We start from the raw sequence: 21,149 nt of genomic DNA, 5'->3' as shown, positions 1-21,149 counted from the left end.
GTTAGTTGAGTTCATCATCAATTAAAATTATAAACGAAACTTGTCATATGTTCCCTTTCAAAGCTGTTCAAGACAACTGTCCAACAAAACAGTATGAATATTTATTACCATAAATCTTTTAACTCTTTGGTTTTGTTTTTAACTCATTTCAAATTTTTAGTTCTACTGTATTCAAACAAATTATTATATAATAGCTAATACATAACAAGAGCTTACTGCGTAATCTAGGTGCTGTTACAGACATTAGTAACTGAGAAAATTGTAGAGAGTAGCTGCAGCTTTTAGTAATATGGCCTCAAGGAGAAGAAAGTGGGGGCTGTACCAAAACTTAAGTACAGCACCGTCCTTAGTACAGCATTAACACTGACGGCCTCCTACAGGAAATAAAAACCTTGTGAGGTTTTTAATTACTAATGCTAGAGAGTGGCGTTTTCCCGAGGACTGTGTTCCACTTGGTCTGTCTCTGATGGTTATTAAACTAATAAAACCGTTCTCATTCTGCTGCTGTAGGAAATAAGCAACAACAGAAAAGTAATCGATAATCTTAGATCATAACTCAAAGGCCAAAACAGCCAAGGATGTGGAGGAGTCCCCAGCCCTGCCTTCTCCACAGCACCCCAGATCCCCGCCGCGCTCTCGCCTAGCGGGGCACCAGCAGCCGCCAGCTTTTACCTCGGGGCTCCGGGGGCGGGCCCGGGGCTGGGGGCGGTGCCCCGGGAGTTGTGTGGCCGGCGTGCGCGCGCCGCCGGGGTGCTGGAGGCCGCTGGGCGCGTGCGCGGGCGGTCGCTACCTGCAGTGTAGCTAGAGAGCGAGTGGGCGACGACAGCTGCGGGCTTGGGCAGCATGAGGCCCGGAGAGGAGCGGCCCTTGGAAGGGGGCGCGTGCGATGGCGGCTCCGAGCTGGAGCTACTGAAGCTGCGCGCCGCGGAGTACATCAACGAGGCGGCCGAGCGGCTGGGGGCCCTGAGCCGCGCGATCTGGAGCCAGCCTGAGCTGGCCTATGAGGAGCACCATGCCCACCGCGTGCTGACGCACTTCTTCGAGCGGGAGCCGCCGGCCGCCTCCTGGGCAGTGCAGCCGCACTACCTGCTGCCCACAGCCTTCCGCGCCGAGTGGGAGCCGCCGGAGGCCTGGGCGCGGAGCCCCGCGCCGCGCCCGCTGCACCTGGGCTTCCTCTGCGAGTACGACGCGCTGCCCGGCATCGGCCACGCCTGTGGCCACAACCTCATCGCCGAGGTCGGGGCGGCGGCAGCGCTGGGCGTGAGGGGGGCCCTGGAGTGCCTCCCCAGGCCACCTCCGCCGGTGAAGGTGAGGTGGGGCCCGGGTGCGGGACCCCATCCGAGTGTCCGGGCTGGGGGCGACCCGGGAAGGCCGGGATCCTCGTGCGTCCCGCGCGCCTCGGGGCCCTCGAGTCCGTGGCAGGTGTGTGCGGGACTGCGCTAAACCTGCGGACCTCTCCTAAGCACAGAGGCGGAGCTGAATTCCGTGTTAAAGTCAGTTCGCGTTGCCGACCTAGCGACATCTTGCAGATTGTTGTTTCCTCCTCTCTAGTTGTAAACAGCTCTGCTGAGTTGTTCCCTTAGGAAAGAACTTACACCCAAGCCTGGTGTTCGTTACGGGTTATTTTTGGTAACTGAGAGGCAACAGCAATTTGCTGACAAGGTTGTGCAGTCTCAGGGGGAAATACTTCTTGTAGGGAAACCTACGACCTCTTTTTATTCGTCTCCAAAGAAATCTTTTGTTTGTGGCAGTTGTAAATGTTGTGATTTAAGTCATTGGTATTTGGATAAGAAATTTCAGTGTCTAGAACCACCAAACCCCTAGAAGTATGCAAATAAGGGGGAAGTGAATGAGCATTATACATAGATGAGTTTATTCTTAAGTCTTAATTTTTTTTGTTTCGTGATTTTAAGAAATACCTCGACTCTTTAAACGGGGAAATGTCGCTTATGTTTGTCGTAGGGCAAGTTTAATCCTGTTACTCTGTTTTTCCAGATGGTATATTCTACACTGTGAGCTAAGATTCAATCGTCATTCAGGTTAAGGAGAAACAAATGTTTTACTTTCATATTCTTTAGCTCTTTTTCCCCAGTGTCAGTAACCTTTTTCTTTTATCCTAACACTGCATCTTCTGTGGCTTTTTCACTTTAGCTGCCTTCTCTTTCTGTCTCTGGGGACTCGTTTTTGCATTTGTTAGGTTTTTGTTTGGGTTGAGGGGGAGCGTCCTTTGCCATGTCACGAAACACTGGAGAGATTTCCCTTCAACCACGTTTCTCATAGGTTCTGAGAGTCAGCGAGAGACGCATCCTATTTAACGAGTTAAGGGTTAAGAATGAAGAGCGACTTCATGAGAGATTGAGCACTGTAGAACCTCTAAAGAAAGCTAGACTTTGGGAAATGTACACACTGTTTTTTGAGGCAGAGTTTCCTTGTGTTGCCCAGGCTGGAGTGCAGTGGTACAATCTTGGCTCACCGCAACCTCCGTCTCCCGAGTTCCAGTGATTCTTGTGCCTCAGTCTCCCGAGTAGTTGGGATTACAGGTGTGCTGGTGCCCGGCTAATTTTTGCATTTTTTAGTAGAGACGGGATTTCGCCATGTTAGTCAGGCTAGTCTCGAACTCTGTACTTCAGGTGATCTGCCCGCCTCGGCCTCCAAAGTGCTAAGATCATCATATCGGTCAGGCATGAGCCACCACGCCTGGCCCACACTTCTAATTTCAAATGGTTGTTCTCAGTTTTAGCAAGGTTCAGTTATTAATTATCTGACAATGGAATTTAAGTTGATTTCCTTTGCAAGCCAAGACTTTTTTCCAGCTTGTTTCACTGTGTTCTTATACATGATCTTGAAAATATGTTAGTTTATGGATACTTTTTCTTTGCTTTTTAAAATTGTTTGAAGATGTTAAGCTTAAATATCAAAGTACAATGTTTATTCTGTAAAGTTTTCTTTTGTTTAATTAGGTGTTTGGTGACCAATAAATCTGCCTGGTTGAACTGGTGGAATCGAATTAGTAAGTTTGTGTAATAGTTGGCTGTTTCTAACTGTGGCATTAAGACTTGTTTAATGTTCTTCATAAAGGATTAATGAGTTAAGACTTTTAAAGTAGGTAGCTTAGTAGGGAATCAGAGTTTAGGTCAGAAGGTCAGGACTTCTAATCCCAATTCTGCCTGAAGACTTGTTCTGTGACCTGAGGCAAGATACTTAACTCAGTTCCTCACAACCACCCCCTATAAAATGATGATACAGATTGCCCACCTACCTCACAGGGTTGTTGTGAGGATAAGTAGTAAATTTCTGGAAAGTTCCGTACCAGTAAAGTACTTAAGAATAATTATATACATACACTAAAAGACTTAGTTAAGAGGAAGCTTTATGAAACAAATCCTAACAAAATTTGAGGAACTAGACTAGTAGTATTTAACTTTTTTATCTTTGCCATTAGTTGACTTGTAAAATTGGGAAAAGCTTTTTCTAGTGTCTTTTTTTTTTTTTTTTTTGAGATGGAGTTTCACTCTTGTTGCCCAGGCTGGAGTGCAATGGAGGGATCTCGGCTCACTGCAACCTTTGCTTCCCAGGTTCAAGCAATTCTTCTGTCTAGCCTCTCGAGTAGCTGAGATTATAAGCGTATGCTACTATGCCTGGCTAATTTTTGTATTTTTAGTAGAGATAGTGTTTCATCATATTGGTCAGGCTAGTCTCAAACTCCTGACCTCAGGTGATCCACCTGCCTTCGCCTTCCAAAGTGCTGGGATTACAGGCCTGAGCCACCACGCCCGGCCTTTTATAGTGTCTTTAGTACATACTTTGCACCAAGTTGGTATAACAGTGTACATTTTTTGATTAATTAAATACCATATATTGATGCCCACTGTGTAAGCGTCATAGAACAAAACCTCTCTTCATAGGTTAAGGACTTTAATGTAGATTGTGAATACGTATTCAAGTGAACCTGTTTGATATTTTCCTATGAAGATTTTGTTGTTTTTCCCTCACATGAGTATTTCCTTCTAGGTAATTGTTTTGGGAACCCCTGCAGAAGAAGATGGTGGTGGCAAAATTGATTTAATTGAAGCAGGGGCTTTTAAAAATCTTGATGTTGTTTTTATGGCCCATCCATCACAGGAGAATGCTGCTTATCTACCAGATGTGGCTGAACACGAGTAAGTAATCAAGTTGAAGATAAACTTCTTAGGGGAACAGAGGCTATAGGATACCTTTATGTTTAAACCAGAGATGAAAACTCCACATTTGTACATTTAAGAAGTAAATTGATCCTCAAAAAATGGGATGAAAATGGAAGAAAAAAAGAAAAAAGAAGTAAATTGAAAGACAGTGATGAGATGTCTTGATGTATGGAGTGACAATTGACAAGCCTCTTCTAATTGAGATTCATTATGGTGTTCATAGTTGGAGTATTAAAATAGTAGCACTTAAAAAGCATAGGAATAACAAACATGTTGACACTTAAATTCTCTTTTGAACTGTCAGTAATCTGGTGTGTGGAAAACATCTGTCCTTTGACATGAAATTGTCTTTGCAACTGAATAGATTTGCAAGAGATAATTCTATTAGATATGAGAAGAAAACACACGACTCCATTTTATTTACTTTAATTTGAGTTCTTTGCAAAGAGGATAAATTATGTCATGAGAGAGAATATGGAACATGAGCAGCTATGATTTTTGTGGAACTTGACAATCTGTGCTTTTCCGATTTGTCGCTGCTGAAACCGTTTGTCTTTCTTTATGTTGAGGAACTCACTTTTTAGTACCTAGGAGCACACATGGAAGTGGTTTAGATTTCTTATACCAGAAATTTGAACCATAGTAGTAACCATAGTAGTTAATGGTCCAGGCACAAGGAGCCACTGCTCAGCTGCTTCAGCAAAACTGTGTGTTTCTGCAGAAGTAGCTTAGTACCTAGGGAGTGATAGCAGAGCCATCACAGCAGTGCTTCTAGATTATACCCAGGTATCCCATTTCTTAGCACCTTACCAGGCCCTGTTTTCAAAGGGTGATCATTTTAACTGTATGGTATCTTCCTTCTTATCACTGGGAATTGGTACTGTGACAGTAGGAAGAATCTTTCAACTTTGGTTTCAAGGGTGGTAGTATACTAGTCCATCTCTAGAAAACATTGGGGATTAGAAATTTCTGCCCTTGCCTCTGGCAAGAAGGAGCCTGCAGATGCAGGCAGGCTCTGCTGCTCATTATCATTAGCCTTCTTGAACTTAGGGTTAGGCTTCTTCATGATCTTGGTTCTGAAGTCAGCACACTTAACCCCAGGCCTCCTCTTAGTGTCTGGCTTCTTAGCTTTCTCATTGGTCATCTTTTTTTTTTTTTTTTTTTTTTCTTGAGACGGAGTCTCACTCAGAGTGCAGTGGCACAGTCTTGGCTCATTGCAACCTCCATATCCCAGGTTCAAGTGATTCTCCTGCCTTAGTTAGTCTCCCGAGTAGCTGGGATGCACCATCACGCCCAGCTAATTTTCATATTTTTAGTAGAGGCGAGGGTTTCACCATCCTGGCCAGGCTGGTCTCGAACTCCTAACCTCAAGTGATCCACCTACCTCAGCCTCCCAAAGAACTGGGATTATAGGCGAGCACTACCACACACAGCTAATTTTTGTATTTTTAGTAGAGATAGGGTCACCATGTTGTCCAGGCTGGTCTTGAATTCCTGACCTTAAGTGATCCACCTACCTTGGCCTCCCAAAGTGCTGGAATTGCACGCTTGAGCCACCGTGCTCCAGACATTTCTAATGAATAAGATAAAGCAATCCTGCTGACCACCTTTCCCAAATCCAGTCCTTTTTCTAGAGATATGTGTCCCTTTCAGAGTGTTTTTGGTGTACTTGTGGGACATAAATAGAATTGTGTGTAAACTAAATTGTGAAGGAAGGTTTTCCTGAAGTATTCCGCTCAATATATTGTTCTGGCTTTTTAAAATTAAATAGTATATCTTGAAAATAATTTCATATTATCCTTTTCAGTTTTATATTTATCACCAGTCTTGGTAAAATTCCAGTTTTGCCAGGCCAGGTGGCTCATACCTGTAATCACAGCACTTAGGGAGGCCAAGGCAGGAGTATCTCTTAAGCCCAGGAGTTCAAGACCAGCCTGGGCAACATAGTGAGGCCCTGTCTCTACAAAAAAATAAAAAATTAGCTGGGCATGGAGCACTCCTATGGTCTCAGCTATTCATCTGTGGGAGGCTGAGGCAGAGAAGGATTGTTTGAGCTTGGGAGGTGGAGACTGCAGTGAGCAGTAATCAAACCACTGCACGCCAGCTGGGGTGACAGAGCGAGATGAGTCTCAAAAAAAAATTCATTTCAAGGAAATACCAATACAGTATCCTGAAATCTAATGAATGTTTGAATGTTTTTCCTTGATTTTGTCCTGCTAATAGGATGTCTGGAATCAGTTAAGAAATAAAAGCATTGTTTCCCTGTAACATGCATGATGCACAAGGCAAGAAAAAAAAAAAAAAGAAAAGCATTCTAAGGACTCCTGAATCTAGCCCATTAAAATAAGTCCAGATTGGTTTTCTAATAATCTAAATGTGGATATTAGTAATCAGGCTTAAAAAGCGTTATCTAAGCAAGTCAGTCATAGAGCCTTATAAGTAACTATTCAACATGCAATCCTTTCTCTAAACTTTATTTTATTAGAGCAGTTAGACTGGTGTGAGAACTCTTTGTACATAGAGTAACAGTTTATAAAAATGTAAAATATTAGTGATATAGGCATTTTGGAACATTAATAAAATATTGGATATTGGTCAGGAACAGCTGCTTTAATATTAGGGTATCTTATGATAACGTTGAATATAATCTGATTTTCAGAGGTTGTCTTAACCCACTTCAAATATTAACTCCTTTTTGTCTTTCCTGACCTTCCCCCTATTAAGACAGAATTTCTAATTTTTTGCAGACTTTTGATACAGAATCATCACAATGCTGTGTAAAAACATACAGGATCCATTTTTTTTTTGTAATTTCAGCACCTGATACCATATTGCGTGTTTGTTTGAATTAAATTGTGTATATGTTTAATCGGTTCTCTTTTTCTCTCTTTTTTAGGAATGTTTTCTTTGTGTCAAGCACTGTGTTACATAATAATAAACTATAACAAGTAAATTGCAGGGTTACAACTACAAAAAATTTGCAAATCAAAAGTTCAGCAATGTGAATTAATTTTGAATAGTAGTTGGTTAATTCCGACTACCTGGATTTTCTTACTTTAGCAGTAATAAGAAAAAAGTAATTTCAAATGGTTTTTTATTTCCTAGTGTGACTGTGAAATACTATGGAAAAGCATCTCATTCTGCTGCTTATCCCTGGGAAGGATTAAATGCATTAGATGCTGCTGTGCTGGCCTATAACAATCTGTCTGTGTTCAGACAGCAAATGAAACCAACCTGGAGAGTTCATGGTATGGACGTCAAATATGTTCTGTAATAGATGATGGTTAATATGTTTCAATGCAGTATAATTATTTAATATTCAATTTTTTTAAATTTGAAAACATTTTTGTACTTCATATGAATATTCTGATTTTTAAGCATATTTTCAGAAATTTATTTGACAGTATACTGTTTGTCTATATGTGGGTAGAAAGACAGTTTTGGCTATTGTACATAAGTGGAATGTCATCTTTGAGTATCAAAGATAAAGGTTTTATATAAGGAGCTGTGTTCTTTCTGTGGGTATTTGAAAGTTGGATCTTGATTTTCCAGTTGTCCTCATTGTTTCTTAATGATAACCAAATTTTATCACTTCCTCAATTTAAAGAAAGGTGTAATAACTGCTGGTTTTACTTAAGTGTTGTTAGTCCTGAGTAATATCTTTTTTTGTGTCTTTTTTTGTTTTTGAGACAGTCTTGCTCTGTTGCCCAGGCTGGAGTGCAGTGGTGCAATCTCAGCTCACTGAAACTTCCACCTCCTCAGTTCAAGTGATCCTCCCGCTTCAGCCTCCCAAATAGCTGGGATCACAGGAGAGCGAGCACCACCACACCCAGCTAATATTTGTATTTTTTGCAGAGACAGGGTTTTGCTCTGTTGGCCAGGCTGGTCTCAAACTCCTGGCCTCAAGAGATCTGCCCACCTCAGCCTCCCAAAGTGCTGGGAGTACAGGTGTGAGCCACCAAGCTTGGTCCTGAATAGTATCTTTTAAAATTATGTACATATCACCATAATATAAATACAGTCATAAAGTACTGTAATGAAAGCACACATTCATTTTTTAATTTATTTCCTTATGATTTAGGAAATTGTTATATTTTAGTATCTATTCTTTACCTAATTTTGCTATAGCTTGAAGTCAATTTGTAATTGTACTTTTACCAGTTTTCCTGCCTTAGCTTCTTTAAAAGGAACAAACAGGAACGTGTAGAAATGTTTTTTTAAAGTAGGTCATATGACATTGGATTTTGCATATCCATTTTAATTATTACTTTGAGTGAATCTTAATTCTTTGTAATTCCAAATAAATGCATATGTTTTGGCAGTTGATAATACTTAGTGATCTTTGACCTGCATTGGTTTTTTTCTTGGCATGAAAATTATTTTTCTAGAGCTAAATGCCATTTAAAATATTCATGGGATTCCCGAGGTACAAGGGTAATTATAGAACCTCATACCATTGTTGAGGTATGGTAAAATCTTTTCCAGATGTTAAGATGTTACTAAGTTTATTTGGTGTGGTTCTGTATAATTTCTAAGTTTCTTTATAGTCTGGATCATAATTTCTTAACATTATATAAATTCCTTTGAATGAAGTACATATGGATAATTATTTTTTCTGTTAGCCAAAAAATATCACCCTATGTATAGAAATTTCAGTTGCACAGGCTGGGCGCAGTAGCTCACACCTGTGTAATCCCAACACTTTGGGAGGCCGAGGTGGGCGGATCATCTGAGGTCGAGAGTTTCGAGACCAGCTTGACCAACGTGGAGAAACCTCGTCTCTACTAAAAATACAAAATTAGCCAGGCGTAGTGGCGCATGCCTGTAATCCCAGCTGCTAGGGAGGCTGAGGCAGGAGAACCACTTGAACCAAGGAGGCAGAGGTTTTGTTGAGCTGAGATCACATTATTGCACTCCAGCCGAGGCAACAAGAGTGAAACTGTGTCAAAAAATAAAAGGCATTTCAGTTTTACAACATATCAAAATCTTTGATTGGTATATTGGTGAAGCTAGTAAGTTTAAATTGTTGTTCTTTATGTACATATTGGCTGAAAAACTTAATGGGTGTATTTAAGCTTAAATAAATGGTCACCAAGCTTAATTTTAGTAATTTGGTTCTTTTTATAGGTATAATAAAAAATGGTGGAGTAAAACCCAATATCATTCCTTCTTATTCTGAATTAATCTATTACTTCCGTGCACCCTCAATGAAAGAACTTCAAGTTTTGACCAGAAAGGCAGAAGATTGCTTCAGAGCTGCAGCTTTGGCTTCAGGGTGCACAGTAAGAACTTTTAAAAGTTAATCTAAGTTACAATCAGAGGTATACATGTGGGCTAGCGCTGTTAGATTGAAGCCTAACTTTACTCTCTTATTTGGTGACACGTTGAATATGCAGGTTGAGTTGGCTGAATAGTTAATGTGAAAGTCTTCCATTTTTACATGTTTTACTCCTCAGTGCCTGCAACAGGGAAGATGACAGGTCATCTTACTTATATAGTAATTAGAATCATTCTGATACTTCTATGCTAGAATCCTTGCCATTTTACAAGTTATATCCTTCCTTTTTGGCAGTTACACTTTTATTTTTATTTATTTATTTATTTATTTATTTATTTATTTATTTATTTATTTATTTTTTAAGATGGAGTTTCGCTCTTGTTACCCAGGCTGGAGTGCAATGGCATGATCTCAGCTCACCACAACCTCCACCTCCTGGGTTCAAGCAATTCTCCTGCCTCAGCCTCCCGAGTAGCTGGGACTACAGGCTGTGCCACCATGCCCAGCTAATTTTTGTATTTTTTTAGTAGAGATGGGATTTCACCATGTTGACCAGAAGGGTCTTGATCTCTTGACCTCATGATCCACCCGTCTCGGCCTCCCAAAGTGCTGGGATTATAGGCGTGAGCCACCGCGCCCGGCCCAGTTACACTTTTATAATTGCTCTATGTAGTTTCTATGAAGAAAACTATGGCAAAATCAGCAAAAACTTTTTTTTTTCCCAGACAGGGTCTTGCTCTGTTGCCCAGGCTGGAGTACAGTGTCACAGGCTTGGCTCACTGCAATCTCCGCCTTCCAGGCTCAAGCAGTCCTCTCACCTTGGCCTGCCACCTCAGCCTCCTGAGTAGCTGGGACTACAGGCATGCACCACCACACCTGGCTAATTTTTTGTATCTTTTTGTGGAGACAGGGTCTCGCCATGTTGGCCAGGCTGGTCTCAAACTCCTGAGTTCAAGTGACCCTCCCACCTCAGCCTTCTAAAGTACTGCGGTTATAGGCATGAGCCACTTCACCCAGCCAGTAAAAGCTACTTTTGTACTTACAGATGTGTATAGTAGTGATATAAATGCTATGGCTTGCTGGAATGGAAGATAAATATACACGGAAGTTAGTCGAGAAGTTTTATTCATTTGTTTTTGTTTGTTTGTTTTTGAGACGAAGTCTTGCCCTGTTGCCCAGGCTGCAGTGCAATAGCACAATCTTGGCTCACTGTAACTTTCACCTCCCAGGTTCAAGCAATTCTCCTGCCTCAGCCTCCCGAGTAGCTGAGATTACAGGTGCATGCCACTACGCCCAGCTAATTTTTTATATCTTTAATAGAGACAGGGTTTTACCATGTTGGCCAGGCTGGTCTCAAACTCCTGACCTCGTGATCTGCCCACCTCAGCCTCCCAAAGTGCTGGGATTACAGTCATGAGCCACTGCACCTAGCGATTTTTTATGTTTTTAGTAGAGACAGGTTTTGCCATGCTGGCCAGGCTGGTCTCGAACTCCTGACCTCAGGTGATCCACACACCTCAGCCTCCCAAAGTGCTGGGATTACAGGTGTGAGCCACCATGCTCAACTGGTTTTGTTGATTTGAACCATAATGACTGAGTTTCCTTGTGTCACCCAGGCTGGAGTGCAGTGGTGCAATCTCGGCTCACCACAGCCTTTGCCTCCCAATCATGTACTGTGTAAAACGGAGTGAGTTTTAGAATTATATAAGTTATGAATCTTGCCCTGGAGGGAGCCTGTAGTCTAGTTGGAGAGACGTGATATAATTCTGTAACCTTTAGAAATGTTTAGTGTCTTTGGCCCTCCATTTTCTTGCTTGAAAAATGGAGATAACAATCTATCTTAGGGTTCTTGTGAGAATTAAATGAGATAATATTTGTGAAGGTTTACAGCCCAGCCTTCGTTTATATTACCTTATTTTTTTTCTTATTATTAGTCTAGAGAGGTATGATTGATTCACATAGTAGTAGCAGTATCTCACAGTAGCAGTAATTCTCAGAAAGCATATGTTATGTGTCCTGAGAGTAGTGTGGAATGCATTCTGAGGATCAGAGGTGAGAAAGAGTGGTCTGGGGCTGTTAATCTTGGAAGAAGATTTTGTTCAAGCCTATAGACCTGAACTGAGCTTTGAAGGGTGATCATACTTTCAGATATGTATGTGAAGGACAGAGACCAACAGTTCTTAGGGAATATAGTCTGCAAAGGTAAGAATATAAAAGCTCGTGTTGTGTTGTAGTGAATAGATAAATATATGGACACATACAGGAGCAAAGATGTATTTTCATATGCCACTAGAGAAGATGGGTATAAATTTAGTGAATGAAAACTATGAAGTGTCCCTAACCTAGTGCAGTAAAAACTAAATATTTATTCCCTTATTTCTTTAAAATTATAAATATTTGTGAAATACATATGCATGTGAACTATTATCATTAGGCAGTATCTCAAGGCATACGGTATTCCCTTAGGATAAGGTTCATTGTTACTGGATTTGAATCTATATGTAATAAATTTATTTTTAAAGTTTTTTGTAGAGATAGGGTCTCCCTGTGTTGCCCAGGCTGGTCTCAAATGCCTGGGCTCAAGTGATCCTCCTGCTTTGGCCTCCCAAAGTGCTGGAATTGCAGGTGTAAGCCACCTTGCCTGGTCTAAATCTATATTTTAAATAATCTCTTAGTAATTTCTTATATTTTGGTTGACTTGTAAAGTCTGATTAGGTTGTCATTATTTCTACCATAGATGCTGCTAAGAATAAAAGAAAGGTCATCTCTGCCATTTTATGATTGGCTATCGCCAATATTGGTATTATCTTTAGTTTGAGGGAATATTGCCAGTTTTCATTTAATCAAAACTGAATCTGTAAATCTACTTAGCTGGGTACATAAAAGCTGCTTCTGTGTCTTTATATACTGAAATTAATAAATGAGGTCTATTGTCAACCCTTTCTCATTGGAGATCTACCTTTCCCTCAGGGTGCTTTTGTACCTCTCACACCAGGCAGTGACATCAGTGTCAGTTTGTATATTTAATATTAGTAAAGCTTAATTTCTTTTTTTTTGGAGACGGAATCCTAGAGCAGTGTTCTCAGAGTGTGGTTTTTGGATCACCTACATCAGAATTACTTGCAGGGTGCTAGTTAAAATAAAAATTAGGCCGAGTGCTGTGGCTCACACCTGTCATCCCAGCATTTTGGGAGGCTGAGGTGGGTGGATCACTTGCAGGAGTTCGAGACCAGCCTGGCCAACATAGTGAAACCGCATCTCTACTAAAATACAAAAAAAATTAGCCGGGCTGGGTGGTGGGCGCCTGTAATGCCAGGTACTTGGGAGGCTAAGGCAGGAGAATCACTTGAACCCAGGAGGTGGAGGTTGCAGTGAGCTGAGATTGCACCACTGCACTCCAGCCTGGGCAACAGAGTGAGACTCCATCTCAAAAATGAAATAAAATACAAATTATTAAAAATGTCTGGGTTCTCCTCACACCCTATCTAGGCGACTGAAGTTGACACTCGCTAACTAGTATAGAGCTTGGTGACATTGTGGGGTTTAGTGTATAAAGAAGATAGGGTCCTAGGAACTCCTGTTGTAGAAAATACATCTTTTTTTTTTTTTCTTTTCTAAGACAAGAGATTTGAAAGTGTTATATCTGGAAGGGAAAGCGCCTTCTCTTAAATCTCTTCCTATTAGAGAGCTATCACTGGTTTGGTTTAAAAATTAGATAGTGAATTTGAATTTTTTATTTCAAAATTTGTTTTGCAATTTTTTAATTTATTTTTTCTCTTACACCAATGCTAGAGCGTGTTTTGCAATTTTTTATAGGTGGAAATTAAAGGTGGAGCACATGATTATTACAATGTTCTTCCCAATAAGAGCCTATGGAAAGCTTATATGGAAAATGGAAAAAAGCTAGGAATAGAATTCGTTTCAGAAGATACAATGTTGAATGGCCCTTCAGGTAATTAAGTTCTTTTTTTTATATATTGAACTATTTGAGAAAGAGAAAAACCATCTTTGGCTAAACTGGTTTTATTTAATGATTTGGGAGATAGGGAGGTACTGCAGATGTTTTTAGTATTTTCACAAACATAATTGATAGGGGAAAGGTACTAATGGACTCTTAAGTGAGTGTAGAATGTCAAATGAGCAGACTTAATTTTAGAAATAGTCAACCTATATTTTTGTCTATATTCCACATATTTCTAGTGTTTTAAGTTTCTTTAGTTCTAATTTTTAAGTAAGTTGCTAAGGTGGGATATAGAATTTTAATTCATTCTCAGTCATCACAATAAGTAGGTTACTAAGTACTTTGTTATCTGGGGCATTTTCAGCTTCTGAGGAGCAACTAGAATTGAAATAATCATAAGCATATTTGGGATTATGTCAGTTTTTTTTTTTCCTTTTTGCAAGTTAGAAATGTATCTTCTGTTTTAAAAATAGATGTTGATGAAGTAGGCCCAAAAGGACTTGGTGGTGAAAATGGGCTGTCAGTGTCATTCATTAAGATAAAGAGATCAAGAGAAAGAGCAGATTAGGGTAAGAGAGATTGTTATAAATTATTAATATGTTAAACTTGAGGTGCTTATAGTATTTCTTTGTTTTGTTTTGTTTGAGACGGAGTTTTGCTCTTGTTGCCTAGGCTGGAGTGCAATGGCACAATCTCGGCTCACCGCAACCTCCGCCTCCCGGGTTCAAGTGATTCTCCTGCTTCAGCCTCCCAAGTAGCTGGGATTACAGGCATGCGCCACCATGCCCAGCTAATTTTGTATTTTTAGTAGAAATGAGGTTTCTCCATGTCGATAAGGCTGATCATGAACTCCGGAGCCCAGGTGATCTGCCTGCCTTGGCCTCCCAAATTGCTGGGATTACAGGCGTAAGCCACCACACCTGGCCTATAGTATTTCTAAGAGGAACTGTTCAGTACCTGTTAAATCTAGAACCCAAAAAGATGTCTAGTTTGGAGATTTAGGAGTTGTCCATATATGGGAGGTAATAGAAGACATAGATGTTGATGAGGTTGCCCAAATACGTAGAGGAAGAAGATTCCTGGAGATCAGACAATGGTAGTCAACAGAGTGGTCGGAGAAAAAGCCAGGCAATCAGGAGAGAGGAGAAGTCGTGGAAGCCAAGAAAACTTACAGAAAAGAAGGAGGAGTAAATCATGTCAGGTGCTGTAGAGACTAAGTAAGATGAATATGGTCTAGTGTCCACTGGAGTCTACTAATAAAAAATTTAAGGATGATCTGGAAGGAAATAGTACAAGACCAGGTGGTACCAGATGCCAGGTCTCACTTCTCTACCCAGGGCATTGACTGGTGAGACAGCAGAAAAAGCAAAACTATTCTTTTTCAAGAGAGTTAGCTTTCAAGGAAAATAGAGTGGATACAGGCTTGAGGGAAATGTGGAAAAGAAAATAATTTTTAAGGGAAGATACTTGAGAAGTAGCTGTAATGTTTAGGAAGGAGGTCAGGGAGTTCAGAGCCTTTCCCTCCAGGAAGTAGCACACAGTGAGCATTGATGGGGCTGAGGAATTGAGAGAGAATTGCCACTGAGAGGAGTTGGTCAGGGACATCGGTTTTGTGTTTTCTTTTCTTTCTGAATAGCATTAGAGCTCAGCTCAGCATTAAAGACCTTGAATTTGTTGTTAAGGCAGTCTTCATGGTTCTATTCTTTTACCCTAGCAGGTTTCTGCAGTATAGCTGAAGAAGGGAAGACACATGGTCAGCTCTACCTTGGGTTTAGGTTTTACATAATGGACAAAACAGTAGGATAAAATGGCTGTGATTTTGATATGATTTATGGACTCTAAGGTCTAGCTCTACAAGGAAGAACTTAAAATATACAACAGGTTTTTTTTTGTGTCCATCCTTTTTTGTTTTGTTTTGTTTTTATACTCAGACTCTTTTAACATTAGAGAGTCTTTTTCCATCCTGTTCACTGATGTCCCATCACTGTGCATCCTCAGTGTCTGGAGCCATTTCTGGCATAGTTAAGTGCTTATGAATATTTTCTGAAGCAGTACTTTTATACAGAGGCTACCATGCCTCAAAGCCTGGCCTCTGTCTGCCTTTACCACATAACTGGCAGCTGTGAGACTATCGGCATGTTATTTAATCCCCATAAGCCTTGTTTTTTTCATGTTTAAAATGGAAACTGTTCTAAATATTAATGAAAATACATACGAAGCACTTAGGATTGTGTTTGGAACACAGTATTCCAGATAAATGTTAGCTGCTGTTTGTCACATATTCCTTTATTCTCTTACCACTCATTGTGTAGTCTCACTTTGCCTGACGTGGTGTTTGACATGTAATAAACATTCAGTAAACATCTACTGAGTGAACATAAGGCTTTGTTTTTACTGTGATTTATTCAACAAGTGTCTGTCAATCATGTGAGAAGCTAGAGGTACAGTCATTTCAAATACTATTTCTTGCCTTTTACGGCCTCATAATTTAGTTTTTGAAATAAGCATGAACCAAATCATCCAATACATGGAAAATTAAAAAGTGCTGTAAAGGAGAGTAATACATCTCTGTGAGAGAATATCCTAGAGGGATTTCAGTTTATAGGGAGATGAACTAAGTAAGGCTTTGCCGAGGAAATGATGCTTAAGATGGAATTTGAAGGTTAAGAGTTACAGGGATGAAGCCAGGATAGCATGTGCAAGGGTCCTGTGGCGGGGAGACCATGGTGAGTGTCTAGAGTGGCTGGGGCAGAGAGGGTAGTGGGAACATGGTATGAGATCAGGTTGGAAAGGTGAATGGAGTTAAGATTGAAAAAAAAGGCAAGTAGAATAGATGCTGCTAGACCAATTAGGAAACTTTTAGTTCAGGCAAGAGATGATGATAGCTTAGACTGGGGACAGGTGTTGGTGATGGTAATACAAAGAGCGTTAGGATTCTGAGATATTTGGCAGGTACTGTTGATAGGTGGGGTGGAGGTAGAAGAAGAGAAAGGTCATGTATTTGACTTTAGATATAAGTTTGATCTACCTTGAAGACCTCCAAGAGAAGATACTAGGCTGGCAACTGGATGTCTGAGCATGGAACTTAGAAGGGACTGGGAATAGATTTGAGTTGGTGGTGATTTGAAGCAATACATGTGGACAAAATCTTGAGAAAGAGTATGTAGTGAGAAGAGAAAAGGGCCTGACATGGAGGCTCCCATAACTAATATTTCATCATAGAGGGGGATATATCCCCAAGAGAGAAAGAAGAAGGGGCCATCAGAGAGGCAGAAGGGAAGCTATGCAAGTGCTATGTCACAGAAAGAAAGAAAGGGAGTTGGTGGCAGTGTGGAGTGCTGCCAAGACAGCAGTAAATGTCGTGAGACTGTGCCAGTGCAGGTTTGCATGACCTTCATGAGAGATGTGACTGATGCAGGCGAGTGGGTGGCAGGCTCAGTGGAAGGTGAGCTCATGAAAGCACAGGCATATGGACAACTCTCTAAGAAGCTTACTTCTCTGGGTCTCTTCTAACAGGGACTATGACTTCATAACTCAGGAATGCTTAACCACATATGCTTACATATACTTTTCTTACTTTGTGTGTTCCAAGGATCCACAGATTTTGGAAATGTTACTTTTGTGGTTCCTGGAATTCATCCATATTTTTACATTGGATCTAATGCCTTGAATCATACGGAACAGTACACTGAAGCTGCTGGTAAGTGTTGCTGGATGTGACCGTTTTGGCACGCACGCTCTTCTCCTGGTAGTAGCTGCCTTTCTGTTTAACCAATTATTTCACTACGTATCATCACCTCAGTAAATACTGTACTGTGGTGGGCAGTTGGAGAGCCAGTTTAGATATGGAGAGCTGACCTGAGAAATTAATAAAAAGTTTAAATAAGTAAGGAGGTATTTTATTTTCTCTACCCTCTAGGGTCACAGGAAGCTCAGTTCTACACTTTGCGGACGGCCAAAGCTCTGGCAATGACGGCCCTGGATGTTATTTTTAAACCAGAGTTACTGGAAAGAATCAGAGAGGACTTTAAACTGAAACTTCAAGAAGAACAGTTTACAAATGCAGTAGAATAAAAGGAAGAGTTAGGGGCCGCTTATGAATCAAGAAGACGTGATGATTTTTTTCTTTTATTCTCTTTTAATGAAGGCATGCTTGTTTTTTAATCTTAAAGAATCAAATTCTTACCTGATAAGTGAGGACAGGGTGTGGAGAAAACATATTACCTCATATGTAAAGTGAAAATTTTTGCAAATCTGTACTTGATGGATTATGATATTGCGGGAGCTGATAGGTGATGCCATTCTTTCTTATCTTTCCCCCGCAACCACTCACGTTCACAGTAGTGATACCATCTTAAACAACCTGGATGATACATGGCATCATTTTTATAAAATATTTTAATAAACCTTTTTATAAGCCTTACATGTTACGTGTATTTTTAAAAGTTTAAGAGATTTCAAGCCTTATATTCAGAATTGACACTCATGAGAGTGTTTTGTGGTACAGGGTGGTAAAGTTGTTCTCTAATTGTATATTATTCCTCTACCAGATTGTATATTTTGAAGCCAGTGTCTTTTTTTTTTTTTGAGACAGTCTCGCTATATTGCCCAGGCTAAAGTGCAGTGGCACAATCTCAGCTCACTGCAACCTCCGCCTCCCAGGTTCAAGTGATTGTCTGTCCTGCCTCAGCCTCCTGAGTAGTTGGGATTACAGGTGTGTGGTACCACACCCAGCTAATTTTTGTATTTTTTGTAGAGACTGGGTTTCACCATGTTGGCTAGGCTGGTCTCAAACTCTTGACCTTAGGTGATTCACCCGCCTTGGCCTCCGAAGTGCTGGGATTGCAGGCGTGAGCCACCCCGCCCTGCCTGCTAGTGTCTTTTTAATACGCATGTGTGTCTGTATTTTTAAATTCTTACAGTATCTAGCACATTGCTTACTCTGAATATCAGTACTTTTTGAATAAGCAAATATGGCTTCCTTGCTTGGAATCATCAAAGTTTAAAGTAGCTTTGTAGATAGACCATGATCCTGAGTTTTAATTTTGTGTTTATAGCCATCTCTTGTGCAACCCGTTGCTTCAGGTACACATAAGAAAACCTCTTTTTTTTTTTTTAACTTTTTATTTTTTTAAGTAGTAGAGACAGGGTCTCACTATTATCTTCTAGGCTGGTCTCAAACTCCTGGGCTGCTCAAGCAATCCTCCTGTCTTGGCCTCCCAAAGTGTTGGGATTTCAGGTGTTAGCCACCAAACCCACCCATTTTTATTTTGTTTTTATTTTTATTTTTTTTTACTGTGCAGGGTCTTGCTCTGTTGCCCAGGCTGGAGTGCAGTGGTGTAATCACAGCTTACTGTGGCCTCGAACTCGTGGGCTCAAGCAGTCCTCCCACCTCAGCCTCCTAAAGCACTAGGATTACAGGCTTGAGTCATTGCACCTGGCCCTGACTCATTTTTTAAAAAGGTTAGGCTGACTTAGTGCAAAGTTTAAAATTATATGATTCTTAAAATATTGAATTAGTTTCTAACCTAAACTAGAGGTACAGGTGGACCTGCTTGAGGTATATTTGTTTTTATGGATCATTTTTATTACATGCCTTTATAATCTTTCATTGTTCACACCCTGTACTGAAGTCTTTTTCTCAAATACCAAGTCTTGGCAATGTTAAATTTATAGGCTTTAAAAGGTATTATCTAAATTAATGGTTTAAATATAGAAATTGAGACTATTTTCTCTTTAGTGACAATTTTAAAAGCAGGCCTTAATATGAGACCTGTGTAAACTATGTGGTACTATGAATTACTAAACTGTTCTATGCCATGTAATAGCATAGCTAATATTTAGTCTGCCTTTTAAAATTTTTAGACTACTTTTCAGTTTTAACTAATTCTCCATAGTATGTGAACTACTCAAGAAATTTTCCCTTTTTAATTGCCTCTATAGCACTCATATGAGGTAGGGCATTGGGATAAATTAGAATATTTTGTTTATGAATACTTGTATAAACTTAAGTTTTTGATTTCTCATAATCCCCCAAAAGAATGTTTATTTATTAAGAGTTGTGTTGATATTTTAACTGTTAAAATTTCAGCAGTTGAACGTTGGTTGAGGATTGCCTGTTTCTAAGCACTGGGTGTAAGAAGAAAAGACACTGCAAAAGGAAGAACTAAGATTAATATAATTTCTTTGTTTTTTCTATTGCTTATTATAATGTAAAAACTGGGTGGCAGTTTAGAAGGAAGATTGTTATAACAAAAGAGTGGCAACCAATAACTTTTTTGATCATTAAATCAGATTTTCTAAACAGTGGCAGGAGCATGGACTTAAGGCATTCTTACTCAGTTTTGTCAAAATTTTGCAAAAATATGATAATATATTTATACTAAAACTATATAATCCTTAGGTTTAGAAAAGCAATCAGTTAATGTCTTTAGCAGACTAAAGCAGTATTAAACACAGGTGCAAGTTGGAAATTGTAGAAAACTGAAAGAAAACAAAACGTCTTAAACATAAAATTGTATGTATTCTCCTTTACAAAAATCATTTGTGAAAAGTGCTAAACTTTTTTTACGTGAGTGATATTAGGATTTATTTTTAAATATAATTTGGAGATCCTTTGTTATCCAAATAAAAATGATGAGTTTCTATGCCTTAAAAAAAAAAAGGAAGAAAAAGAAAAGGCATTGTGCTTGTCTCAGAAAGCTTGTGTTTGGTGGTAAGTTCTTCCGAGATTTATTTATCTGAGCAACACTGGGACTGAGGGAACATCTGAAGGCTATCATCTTGAAAATTTTTCAGGAAGTGTTTCTGAAATATTTAAAAATACCTAAGTCACTTTAGTCATTTTGAACAGAAGAAATTGGTCAAAAAGTTTTTTTAAGGATGACTGTCTACTTTTGTAAACGTTCTTTTTTGAAACCTGTCTGATGGTGTTTTATACACTTCTAACTTTTTACCTGAATTATCTCTTTAGTCTTTTGGAAAAATACCCTACATAATACTAATCTTGAAACCTATCAAATTGTTGTTGTAAGATACATGTTATGTTTGTACTAGATAGCAACCCTTTATAAGGTTGGAAGGTATGATAAACTGTGTCTTTATTTTTTTTATATACTTTATAGCAAGCATTTTGCAGTCCAGTCATATAGTTGAGGATGGTATATTTCGATGTGTATGAAGTTAGTATTTTCAAGAAAGCAGTCTACTACCATCAGATTATAAGTTTTTTTTGTAGTAATAGGTACATAATAAAATGTATATGAAAAATCTAAAGTAATAAACATGTTTATCTGATAGCAATTGTCTTTTTTAATGACATAAAGATATATACAGATGAAGATAAAGCACAATTACCCAAATCCATTGGGATGTACTATGCTTTGTCTTATCCATCAGTATCATAGATGTTGACTTGCTTTTTCACTACATGTCATGTATTTTAAAAGAATAATTAAGTTCTTTTGTTTAAAAATGAATGTTTAGTCTCAGAAGCTAAAAAATTGCAATGCAAATTGTACATGGCAGGAGGTAGATACATATAGTATTGAGTTTCCTTTTTTTAAGAAATATTTCCACCTTTAATACAGAGTAATTCTATGTAATAACACAAATGTGATGGGACAGGTTTTTAGATCCTGGCTAAAGTATAAGTGCCTTATATGAAAAAGTCACAAATGTCCATGTTTCTTTGTTTAAACTGGTTTTTTATTTTTATTCTTATTTT

General features: G+C 39.4%; 1 protein-coding gene across 1 annotated transcript; it reads left to right on the top strand.

Annotated features, from left to right (window-relative positions):
• Positions 1–753: 753 nt before the first annotated feature.
• Positions 754–20,721, top strand: PM20D2 (peptidase M20 domain containing 2). Its single transcript, XM_064360850.1, has 7 exons — positions 754–1,308; positions 4,012–4,160; positions 7,290–7,432; positions 9,312–9,466; positions 13,279–13,414; positions 17,016–17,123; positions 17,343–20,721. Exons 1-7 carry the CDS (start codon positions 844–846, stop codon positions 17,495–17,497), a joined length of 1,311 nt encoding a protein of 436 aa, XP_064216920.1. The 5' UTR covers positions 754–843; the 3' UTR covers positions 17,498–20,721.
• The last annotated feature ends 428 nt before the right edge of the window (positions 20,722–21,149 follow it).

The sequence above is a fragment of the Aotus nancymaae genome, unplaced genomic scaffold, assembly GCF_030222135.1.
Source record: "Aotus nancymaae isolate 86718 unplaced genomic scaffold, 86718_ANA_hifiasm-v0.15.2.pri h1tg000040l, whole genome shotgun sequence".
Classification (NCBI taxonomy): Eukaryota; Metazoa; Chordata; class Mammalia; order Primates; family Aotidae; genus Aotus; species Aotus nancymaae.
The sequence above is the reverse complement of the archived record's forward strand: the minus strand, read 5'-3'. Positions and strand labels throughout refer to the sequence as shown.

Excerpts from the sequence above, each read along its gene's own strand:
- PM20D2 (XM_064360850.1), top strand. The coding sequence starts at position 844 with ATGAGGCCCGGAGAGGAGCGGCCCTTGGAAGGGGGCGCGTGCGATGGC. Across the intron at positions 4,161-7,289 it reads CCAGATGTGGCTGAACACGA|TGTGACTGTGAAATACTATG; the intron begins GTAAGTAATCAA and ends TTTATTTCCTAG. Across the intron at positions 13,415-17,015 it reads AATGTTGAATGGCCCTTCAG|GATCCACAGATTTTGGAAAT; the intron begins GTAATTAAGTTC and ends GTGTGTTCCAAG.